This window comes from Hemicordylus capensis, chromosome 2 (assembly GCF_027244095.1).
Source record: "Hemicordylus capensis ecotype Gifberg chromosome 2, rHemCap1.1.pri, whole genome shotgun sequence".
Classification (NCBI taxonomy): Eukaryota; Metazoa; Chordata; class Lepidosauria; order Squamata; family Cordylidae; genus Hemicordylus; species Hemicordylus capensis.
Window position 1 is genome coordinate 292078529 of NC_069658.1, and position 12695 is coordinate 292091223.

The window sequence follows — 12695 nt, forward strand, 5'->3', positions numbered from 1 at the left end:
ACTATTCTCATATTAGCTGTCAAGAAACAGGATCAGAAAGTGGCATACAATAAGCTTTGCAGTGCAGGATAACTACACAACAGTCAGTGTAAAATATTGGTCCATTCAGGAGGGAGAGATGTGCAGGCTTAAAACCTAGTATTAAAGTTACTTAAGAAATCAAGAGAGATAAAATGTTCTTTTGGAATTGTATTTGAAATAGACAAACCGCTGAGAAAGAAAATCCAGCAGTCAGTTGCAGAATTCATGATCAAGTTTTTCTAATGGTATAATCAATATTCCTTTTGGAATATAATAGTGGTGCCCAAAGGAGTTCTAGAAGCCATTTTATCTCAACACAGAACTGTCCCAATGGGAACCAGCAGTGATCCGTTCAGATATTATGTCTCATTTCTGTGGTTCAAGAAGCATTTGTTAAAGTGTCATGCTGCTAGCTGTTGTGAATGCTGCAGTTCTAAAAGGAGATAGATTTAGATGTCTGATGTAAAACACGGAGAAAGAAGAAAAGAGAACGGAAGAAGAAGCATGCATGTGGTCAAAATACTTCTTTAATGGAATGTAATTTCTTAGGAATAGATGCATCATGCTATGCCATGGATTTGTTACTTCTTAACACTCTATCAATCTTAAGAGGATATTTTTTTCAGTCAGCAAAACAAAAAAACAACCATTGCACCCAGACTGAACAAAGACATGAGACACAAGTGTGGAATGAAATAGGGCCACAACTTTATTAATAATAATAAACGTGAGAGAAGATTGGCATTCCACCCCCCACAGTGCAGTACTATAGACTCATGCACAAGCCCAACCAGAAAGAAACACCAAGGGCGAGGCACCTCAGCTCCAGGGAGCATCAGCCCTATGGCCACCTGCTGCCCATCATAGCCCACCTAATGTTCAGGCACTTGCACTAGGATTCAACATTGCCAAGCCTTAGAGGGTGTTGAATCTAATAGCTCGTGGGAGTAAGCTATCAACCAGCAATTTCTGAGCCAAAAGGCCTCTAGGGACTGGCAGTGATTCTTTCCCATGCCAAACGTGTACGTAAAGGTGCTCATCAAATTTAAATTACCCCATCAAACCGTACTGTGCCTGCTGTTGTGACCAAAGTGAACTAACCTAACTAACTAAGGCCTATAGTATGAGGTAGGCAAAAAGGCCCCCAACCAAAGCCAATCTGTTTGTGGTCAAAAAATTCCTACCCGGCCCCCAAAAGTGCAACCAGCCAAAGCCCACACTATAACCAGGGATGGAAGTGAGGGGGTCACTTCCAAAAATGGACTGAGCTTGGAGGTGATTCATCAGTTCAAGCCCCACCTCTATTGGCCCGCCAGCCAATGGCTGGCCTTCACATGCCTCATGCCTTGCTCTAAGGCTGGGGCAAAGAGCCCACCCCTCAGACATGCTGAGGGCAGCGGACAAGTCTTACAGGCATGCCCAAACTCCCAATCTAGCATCATGCAAGATGAAACTGGAAAAGTCACATGTTCTTATAAGGATCAGTACCGTTTACTGTAACTAAGTAGGTATGTTTGGTGTGAAAACATAGTTGGTCTCATGGTTGCTAAAACGCCTTTAGAATGATATGTGATTAATCCCTATGTACATGCCCAGCTTCCAGCCCTTCCCAAACAGCACACTGTTTGACAGGAAGCATCATGTGTCCATGGTAGTTGCATTATGGTGTCACTATTGGCTGGGACTAAATTCTGGGATAGCTCACAACATTTTGGCCAATAGATCATGATGGTATTTTGAAATGTGGCCTCCAGTCAAATATACAACAATAAAACTATAAAATAATCATTAGAAAATATAGGAAACAAAGATCAATAAAATAACAGAAAACACAATACAAAATAGTATAGTGTGATAACATTTAATATCAGCAATAAAAATTAACATTGTGATTCATTAAAAGTCAATGCAAAGAAAACAAGTTTAATCTTTTACCTAAAATTTGGAGAAGATATTCCACTACCCACCTAAGCATATTTCTGATTGCCACTCACCTAAACTTTGAAGGCACAGGAATCCAGACAAGGGCCCTGGAGATTATTTTAATAGCCAGGCAATTTAGGTACCCAAGATCCCAAGTTATAAGGGTCTTTAAAGGTTAAAAAATACCAAGTGCTTTCAGTTGTATCCAAGAGAGAGAGAGAAAACAGTGTGCTTTCAGTTGTACCCTGAAAATGAACAATAGATTGTTTTTAACAACTTGCTGCTGCACTTTTTACCAATTAAAATTTCCAAGTAGTTTTCTTTTATACTGCAAGACTCTAATGAAGATGTTATCAGGGAATGGATAACTGTGGCCAGGCTCTACTCTGTTAAGTAGAGCCTCAGCTGCTTCACCAGCCTAGGATGCTGAAAGGCACTTCATGTCATAAATGACATGAGGGCATCTAAAATAATTGATGCACCTCCAAGCTGTAAATCTGCTCCTGAAGGGAAAGTGCAAGTCCATAAATAACATGATAAACATCACCTTCCTGATGAGATGATCCACTCACCAACAACTTATCCATATAGAACTTTTGTTTTTTAGCTGTCATTACTGAATCAGGCATCTGTTCAGAACTTCCTCATTCTCACCTTAATCGGATGAAAAGGAGAAACTGAGCTGGCTGCTATTGACATACAGAGGAGACCTCAACCTGAATTCCCAGATTGCATTTCCATGTCCAATAGAGCGACCAGAGCTTTGGCAAGAATATCAGCCCTCTTAGCTGGAAATTCCCTTAGGGCTGTCAGGAATCCATCAGAATCTATGAACTTGTAGTGGTGGACCATCTTAATTGGTCTACTGCATCTGTGGGGACAGTGGCTCTCTGTGAGCTTAAACCCCACCAGGAAACCTCACCTCTGTCCATCTTACAGAAGTTCATGAAAAGTCTTCTATGCTCAGATCACCATCTTCCTACCAGGCAAAAAACAAAAACAAAAACCCAGATCTAGAGCGTATGTCCCCACTAGATACTTGCTGGGTGACTCTGAGCCAGTCACTCCTCTCTTAGCCTAACCTACTTCATGGGGTTGTTGTGAGGAGAAACTTAGCTATCTGGGCTCCTTGGAGGAAGAGCAGAATATAAATGTAAAAAACAAAAAAAATTAATAGATGTGTTTGGCTGATGACATTTTGGGGCAGCCCCATGAGGTTGTCATAATGACCATACACTTCTGAGCTGCCCCAAAAATGGAAGTTAAGGTCCCCCAGAATAATAGCCTAAGAACCCAGACCAGTGAACTGGTAAAGAAAATAGCAGAGTGATTGCCCACAGTGATGTTTCTTCTCTGACTGCCAGTTCTATATTAGTACACTGTTGAACCAAGGTGGATACATCTGGGACAAGAAAACCCCTCCTATCTCACCTACCGCAGCCTCAGTGATGGAAGCTATGCCAACACCCTCAACCAGTATCACGTCCAGGTAGCAGCAGCACTAGACGTGATAATAAGTTGGCAGAGCAACCAAGGCCCTTTTGTCTGGAAGAATGACCACCACAATGCCATCCATGCTTGTTGTTTGATGCAGCAAGATTTGCTTAGTGGTGTTAGTCACTGCAGATCTGGAACTTACAAATCCAGATTTGGGCCTCTAATTAGGATACTAGTTTCTTTTTGTTTTTCAAAAATTAGTTTGTAAATGTGCTGTAGTTTGTATTGACTGCGTATTATTGACATATTCTTAGCTTCAAACTATTATCATTTTGAAGCACAGGATTTAGAAACTAATTACAAGACTTAAATGAATAAGCCCGAGGAGCTAAGTCATGCAAATATTGCTATCTATGAGGCTAAATATACAAAAACTGTTTGAACTGCTGACTTAGTAATGGGAGTTGGAAACCAATCTGTAAGATAACAATACATCTTAGAACAATCCTCAAATCTTGTTTCAAAGATATCCATAGAAATAATGGTATAGCCATTATTAAAGAGCTACAGGGAACAACTGCAGCTACATTAGGGGAAATGGTTACTTCTAGGCATGGTGTGTTAATTAACCCCCCATAATTATTTCTGTACTGATTTTTTATTTTAATTAAACATTGCATGGGATTGTTCTGTACAAAACCAGGTTATTATAATAATGTACCTTTTGGCAAGACCAAAAGTTTTCATGTCAGAAGAGCATGAGAGACTACTAAAACTAGAGATGAGATATTGAGAAGTGGGTTTTCATTGTCTTGCTTTATGAAACTATTCCTTGACAGCAGACATATCCTGTACCATGTACAACTTGTTCATATTTATTTATTTATTTATTTATTTATTTATTTATTTTAATTTATATACCGCCTAGTATAAAAATCTCTAGGCAGTGTACAGAATTAAAACATACAATATATCACATTTAAAATTCACAAAAAGATGAAAATTATAGATAAAACACATTAAAAACATGTTAAAATTTAAAACACTTGATTTGTCATTGTCACTAGGACCACATGTACTCCTTATATCTACAAGATTCAGTGAGTCTCTTCAAGTTCACCACAATTCCACCATAAGCTTCTGTCAGGCATCCTCATTTATGAACCAAAAGTGTTTACGTGTGTGTTCTGTTGTGTGTGTGTCTGAGAGAAAGAGAGAGAGAGAGAGAGAGAGAGAGAGAGATTCAAGTTTATTCTCCCCTCAACCCCACTGAATATTGCTAGCCAGCCTATGTGAGAGAGACCCACCATAACACTCTTATTTTTCCTGTTTGTCAGACATGATTCTTTCTTAACTCTTATTATCTGTCAGTTGGTGAAAATTAGGGATATGCACAAAACCGGTTTGCCCGGTTAGCAACCCATGTGGGTGGTTGGCACCCTTGCTCTGGGCCATCCCAGCAGCCCCCCCAAGTGCAGTTATGGGGCATAACTGAAACTTCCATTCTTCCCTATGGAGAAAACTCTTAAAGCCACTTGTGGGGTGCTGGGTTGGCCCAGAGTGAATGGTGGTGTAGTGCACAGAGAGTGCCAACAACCCGCATGGGTTGCTAACCCATGGGGTACTGTGTTTTGTTGTTTCTGAGGTGTTCTGAGTGTAGATTCTTTGGTAGCATATTAGATTTTAAATGACAAACCATGAATCCACTCTCATTTGCTAACTTTAAAGACACATAAACTTCAAAAATCACTTAAAAATCAGCCCTTTGCCCAATTCCTTTCAAATAATTGTGATAGCTTCCTTGCCCCCCTTGGTCACTACCACTCACCACACTCTGCTCTAGGTCACCCCTTTGCCACTGACATGAAGTTATACATTTGCTGACACCTCCATGCTTCTTTATGGAAAAAAACCTTAAAGACGCGTAAACTTCAAAAATCACTTTAAAATCAGCCCTTTGCCCAATTCCTTTGAAATAATTCTGATAGCTTCCTTGCCCACCTTGGGAACTACCACCCACCATGCTCCTCTCTAGGACACCCCTTTCCCCCCGACATGAAGCTATACATTTGCTGCAATCCTCATTATTCCCTATGAGGAATTCAAAAATACTTTTAAAATTCACCAATAATCGGAGGAGTGTCCGATTGCCTTGGGTTTTTTTGTTGGTAGGCACCCCTGAGTGCCTACTAACCACCCCATTTTCGTGCCCCTAGGTGCACAAAAATAGGGGATAATGGGCTGGTTCGGGTCCCATTATACCCTATGAGGAAAAAAAATTAAAAATATTTCAAATATTCATAAAAAATAGTACGAGTCATCGATTGCTTTGGGGTTTGGGTGGTAGGTACCCACTGGTGCCAGCTACCACCCCACTCACTTTTTGAGGTTCAAACCAGTTCAAACCAGTTTGAATCAAACCACACCCAGTTTGGTTTGAATTCAAACCTGCAGCTCGATCCTGATGGCTGGTTTGGTTCGAATTTGAACCATCGAACCACCCCGGTTCGAATTTGAACTGGTTTGATTCGAACCAGTTCACACATCCCTAGTGAAAATATGATGCACACCAGGATAATATTCAAAGGCTAAAACAGTATGTGGCATTACATAGTTCAGGTTTGTAAGGAACTAAGCCATCCTTTCAAAACACTTGTTGGATGCTGTTTGCTTAAGGATGGTTAACTTCTTTAAAGGTTTGAAATGTATCTGTGCCCTTCACAGCCCTCTTTCAAACTTTGCCAAATATTATAAGAATATAGAAAGCCCAACAACCTGTCTATGAGTCCGGCAACACTTTATGCACACATGTATGTATGTATCTATGCATCTATGTATCTATTTATTTATTGCCTTACCACCCCACATAAAATCTATGGGAGGTTTACAAATTAAAAAAAAACAGCTAAAACCCTAAATAAAACAAATAAAAATAACCAACAATAAAACTTTAAATCATTATAAATGAAAAGTCTGATAAAAGAGGTGCATTTTCAAAAGTCAATTAAAAACAGCCAGAGATGGGGAGGTTCTGCTTTCATTTGGAAGCATGTTCCAGAGCCCTGGGGGAACCCTAGAGATGCCTTTTGTGTGTGTGTCATCACCAAACGAGCCAATCATAAACACAACTGGATCTCCCTCAAGGATCTTAATAGGTGGTATAGTTCATAAACTTTCTTTTCCTCTTTATATTAGAAATCTAGTATTGTGCACTGTACTGCAAATGCTAAATTTATTCAATGAAATCCCACTGCTTGTGCCACTATAATGCAATAATTATCTAAGAACTAGAGTGTGTACACACACATATACATACATACATACATACAAACATACACATACATGCATACATCAATACAGAATGAAAAGGAATGCTGGGAGTATTTATTTTCTTTCTGTTGACAGGTAATAAAGATTATCATCCAGAGATATAGCAGTTGTAGTGCTTTCTTTGGAAGTAATAGATGCCTTTGTAGATCGTAGAATCATAGAATTTGAGAGCTAGAAGGACTTCTAGTCCAACCCCGCCCCGAGATACGGTGCAAGAAACCACTACAACATCTCTGACTTAAGTTCCTTAAGAAAATTTCTAGTGAAGGAGAGCTGACTGCTTCACAAGACAGATGGTTCCAGTGTCAAACAGCTTTAATGCGTGTGAACTGCTACCAATCCAGATATCTCCTATTCTATACTGGTGCATTTGACTTTTCTTATCCAAATGCAGGACTGTACACTTGTCTCTGCTGAAATTCATCTTGTTTGTTGGCCGACTATTTTAGCCTATCCAGACTAGATTGAGCTTTGATTCTGTCTTCTAAGGTGTCCGTGATCCTGCATCCTCTCAACTTCATACCACCTGAAAACTTGATAAGCATCCCCTCTACTCCTTCTTCCAAGCCATTTATGAAATTGTTGAACAGCACAGGGCCCAAGACAGTCCATTTATACAGAAGGGTACAGGTTCCTACCCAGAATGGAAGATTGGTGGACTTCTTTTTTCCTCTCCAATTCCAGGCTCTGGCCATGAAGGCCAGACCAAGTTATTTTAAACAAGATTGGCTTTTGCATACTTGAGTTTTGTTTGTGTGTTTCTAAATAACTTCCTGGGGGCAAAGGAGGAGGAACCTAAGTCATTGCTGCTGCCACAGTTCCAATCAGGATCCCCTGCCCAAGGCTGCTATTTTCCCTGACGGAAAGCTCCCATTTAATGGAGCAACTGCAGTGGAGTGCAGTCTGGATCAGGTTTGCAACAATGGATGAGTGTCAAAGTCCCCTCTTACTTATTCATGCCATGATCCGACTGGATTGTAACATCAGCCCTTTGACTTGGGAGGTGGTTGCACTGGTGCTCCTTCTCTCCCTCTCTCCAGTGCCACTAGTGCCAACAGGCTGGGGCTGCTGCCCAGCCCTCTCCTCACCCTTTTTGCCATTGATTCTTCAGTTTGCTGTCATTAACAATGAATCCACCAAAGTTAAGTGCCCTTTATACTAGTTATGTTAAGTGTGGGGGTTAATTGGTGTGTTAATTTTTAATGAACAGGAGCAACTTTCTTGGTTGTAGCAACTGGTGATGAATACTTGTTATTAACTAAAATAATACCACTGACTACTGTGCTCTCATTCATAACCTGCCCCCAAACTCCCTATCTGATACTAATTGTGGATGTGAACAGGCAACAAAATAAGTGTACATCCACAATGCTAAAATTAAACTCTTTGTGTGATGCTGACACTCACGTTCAGACTCCATTTGCACCTCTAGTGCAAATGCCTTTACTAGTAAATAGTAAATGCCTTTACTAGTAATGAATGAAATGAATAGACCCCATTCATGACAGTTTTTCATTTACGACAAACTGAATGCATATATCTATTATGAACCTAATGTTTCAGTTACTGACTGACAGCTTCCTCTGTCATCATGATGGCAATTTCCACCTGCCACAATCATGGAAATTGCTGCTGTCCATTAGCGATTATGCCAAGATCATGCTTTATATTTGTGCACAAACAAACAAGCCTTGGAATGGACAGAACAACAAATGTCGGAAAAAATATAATTCTTAGCCTTCAATTTCCATGCCAGAATGATGCAGAAGTGTTCATGTTCCAGCTGTTTAGTTTTAACTTGGGAGGCTGCTTTTGAAGTTTGCAAGCATGGATGCCTACAGCAAATTCAGACTTTGGTGATCATTAAACTGTCTCCACATTTCAAGTTATCTATGAAAATGAATCAGATCTTTAAGAAATTGTGAAGAGTATCCAGTCTAGTCTACTGTTGTGCAAATATAAGAACATTGCTTCAGGAAGAAAGTAACCTTTGTTCACACAAGCCTTTGTGCAAGAACTAGTATGGAACATTTTGCACAGCATGTTGCACTACCTCTTGCACAATACTTGCACTATCTTTTGTACAACCCCAAATATGTCTCTGGGAAAGCCTTCCACTAGCAGTTGTGCAACATTGTGGAGCAGTGCAATCCACTTAGAAGCATGTATCTTCTCACATTAAGATCAACATGTTTGAGAAGATATTATGCTGATCCCCAAAAATGGATAAACTAAATCATTTAAATTTAATCCTGTATAAAATTGTACTAATAACATTTTTGTTCCTTTATAAATATCTGTTCTTTGCCACCACCACAACAATCCTTATTTCCTCCTTGCATTCTTTCTTTTTTAAATCAAATATACTGGGGGGGGGGGGGAATCTATCTATATGTAGATACAGATAGATTTAAAGTTGAAAACTGATAATTTCAAGGATTCCATCTCTGTGCACATCTTTGTATTTCTTTGTCAATATTCCCTCCCAACTTCTAGCACTGCTTGACAATTGCATTCAGGTAACCAGTTCCATTTACTTTATTTATTTTTTACCCATAGATGGATGAAATGCAATGGGGCAAAGGAATGAAGAAAATCCCCACTTCTGTCTGCAGTCTTCCCTGTAAGCCAGGAGAACGAAAGAAGGTTATGAAAGGGATGAAATGCTGTTGGCAATGTGAGCTGTGCAATGGATACCAATATCAGTTTGATGAAGAGAGTTGTCAACTCTGCTCCTATGATCAACGGCCAAATGAGAATCGCACAGGATGCAGCCCGATCCCTATTGTGAAGCTGGAGTGGCACTCCCCATGGGCTGTCATCCCAGTCTTCTTGGCCATGCTTGGAATTATTGCCACCATTTTTGTCATGGCAACCTTCATCAGATACAATGACACTCCCATCGTGAGGGCTTCTGGAAGGGAACTCAGCTATGTTTTATTGACAGGAATATTTTTGTGTTATATCATCACTTTCTTAATGATTGCCAAGCCTGATGTTGCAGTGTGTTCTTTCCGGCGTCTCTTCCTGGGATTGGGGATGTGCATAAGTTATGCTGCTCTGTTGACTAAAACAAACCGAATCTACCGTATATTTGAACAGGGCAAAAAATCAGTGACAGCACCCAGGCTTATTAGTCCAACATCACAGCTGGCAATCACTTCAAGTTTGATATCAGTACAGCTTCTTGGGGTTTTCATTTGGTTTGCCGTTGACCCACCCAACAGTATCATAGATTATGATGAACATAAGCCTATGGAACCAGATCAAGCCAGAGGAGTTCTCAAATGTGACATTTCGGATCTACAAATCATATGTTCTTTGGGCTATAGCATTCTCCTAATGGTTACATGTACTGTGTATGCCATCAAAACTCGGGGTGTCCCAGAGAATTTTAATGAAGCCAAACCCATTGGATTCACTATGTACACTACCTGTATAGTATGGCTTGCCTTCATTCCAATATTTTTTTGCACTTCTCAAGCAGCTGAAAAGGTAGGTGAAAATCAAGTAACATATGACATAATTATTGCTGTAAATTATTCACAAAATTCACTTGTAAACATGAGTTTAGCAATGAACTAGACAGCTTAACAAAACTGTTTCTTAATGATATTGCAGTTTGCTTGGGCATTTATTTGATAAAATCATGAGTGATCAATAAGAACCATCTGATCCATCATTCCATTGTTGCAACTGTACCTTTTTCAGGACAATGGACAGAACTTGGTTGTCGTTTTAACACAAGACGTAGCTCATAGTTAAATCACTTTGATTATAGGATGTAAACTTCGCATCTGTCAAAAATAGTTCTATACAAAACCCTATTTCATGAGTGCAGAGCACTGGAGATCAAAGAACTGCTGACAGCTGAGGAGCATAACAGAGACACATTTCTCAAACTCTGTATTCTAGCTAAAGCCTCTTCATGTGAATTGAGCATACCCAGTGCTAAGTATTTAAAAGACTGCAGCCTTTGTTAATGAAGGAAATAACATGCTGGGTTTCTGGATTCAATAACACAAGAAGGTTCAGCATGCTAATAATTATGCTGAACTTGATCCATACAATGGCATCACTTGGTGGTTTTTTTAGTTCTTTTAAACACTCAGCATGTTTCAAGTCCCATGCAAATAAAAATCAGCAATAATATAAGACTGCTGTGATCAATTAAAAACATCAGTAGTCTAGCATATTATTCTCTGTTTCAACCTGTGTAATTTAGAATAAATAGTTTCATTAGAATGTTTTTATTGAGGTGCATACATTTAAATAAATGGCTGGTAGTAAGTCTACAGGCCATTAATGGAGAGAGAATCAGATTGCAAGAGATGGGCCACCTGTTTTCAATTGATTACAGTGCCATGCTAGATTCTCATTACAAAAAGAACATGCACTATATTACAATATATTTGTGTAACATTCTCTAACCCAATCACTTGGTATTCTTGGAAATTCTTGGGTGTGACAGAACCCCAGAGAGGCACTGAGAAGGAGGAAAAAGCATTGGGAAATGCACATTCATATGATTGCTAGCTTGCTTACAGCTCTCTAGGTGACGCTAGAATAGTACAGATGGCCCTTGTTTTCTGTGGTCCCAGCACCTGTGGTTTCACATATCTGTGGACAGGTATTAGACACCTGGTGTCCTTATCTGTGGTATAAAAACATTTGCTGGCAAATATTTGCCAACAAAAATTCCGATTTAGGGGTTTGGCGGGGGGCATTTCTGGAACCCTGAAGAGCAAGATACTGTGCATTTCTACTCTTATTTCTCCCCCTTCCCACGTTTTGGGCATATTTTTATTTTGTTTTGCTAGATTTCCATAGGGTTACGTTTTCTTTATCCACGGTTTCTGTACTCACCATTATAGGTGAGAACGGAACCCACACGAATAAAATGGGCCACCTGTATCTCTTTCCTAATTTAAGTAAGTTGCTTATTTCCCTCCTTCGCCAGTTCCCTGGGCCAACACATAAAGCTAATTGAAGGAAGGTTCCTGGATCATCTAATCCAATCCCCTACAACAGCAAGTTTCACTGGACTTAAAACTTCCAATCTAGTTTATTCAACTTCAGTGGAAGAAGATTCCACAGCTTCCCTGCATTCCCCATTTTATTTATAGTGTTGGGGGCATCTGTTGATAAAAAACTTACATCTGTTCTTCTGCAAATTGAATAGATTGTTTCTTCTCCTGCACCTAATGGCCCTAATTCTTATTGTTTACTCAATACTCATTTGAAATCTAATCTGTGCCGATAGAGAGGTGATGGTAGGAACAATTGAAATGTTGCTCTCAAAAACGGACATGGTAAAGCATGAATCAGTTGTACTACTAGTTTTGTAGGTGCATATCAAAAGTCTTGCAGCTGTCAGGCTGTGTTGCAGCTCTCATCAAGTAATCTCTATATCACTTTCCATGTCAAAGGAGGAAATCAGCAAGGCTGGTTAGAATGATTTGTTGATAACTATAGCATGTCGACAGTGGGAAGTATATGTAGACATATCAGGCTTATGAGCTGAACAGATTTCGCTCACTAACTTTGAACTTATATTAGCCAGCTGCTATGACCTCTGAAAACCTAAAACCTGATTGGCCATTATTGTTGCTGCATCTTTCTTGCCTACAGAACTTGCGATTGAGAGAAAACATGTCTGCTTGTACTGCAGCTAAGATCCATTACACATATTACAAAGCAGCAGGGGGAAACTTTGCTCCGCTTCTGCTGTGCTGTAATGTCCAGATAGGGACTTTCTAATCCTATCTAGGATAAGGCCTAGAGCAGAGGGAGGAGAATAAACTGAATCCTAATCCGAAGGTTGTCCTAGTTGGATGTGCTACTGATCTGGAAGAGGGGTTTGAGCCTGTTCTCAACAGGGTTGCACTTCTCCTTAAGAAGCAGGCTCTCGGTTTGGGTGCTCCACAGTACAGTCCGCCTCCTGGAGACAAACACGATGAGTGCCTTTAATCAGCTTCAGCTGA

At 39.9% G+C, this 12695-nt stretch overlaps 1 protein-coding gene across 4 annotated transcripts in view; it reads left to right on the forward strand.

Annotated features, from left to right (window-relative positions):
• Positions 1-12695, forward strand: part of GRM7 (glutamate metabotropic receptor 7) — a 715175-nt gene that overhangs the window by 546089 nt on the left and 156391 nt on the right. For 3 of the 4 annotated variants that reach the window (XM_053296401.1, XM_053296398.1, XM_053296400.1), the window contains exon 8: positions 9271-10206. The exons of the other annotated variant lie outside the window; for it this stretch is intronic. In XM_053296401.1, the coding sequence (XP_053152376.1) occupies positions 9271-10206 (936 nt within the window). The remainder of the gene's footprint in view (positions 1-9270; positions 10207-12695) is intronic. 4 annotated transcript variants of the gene reach the window in all.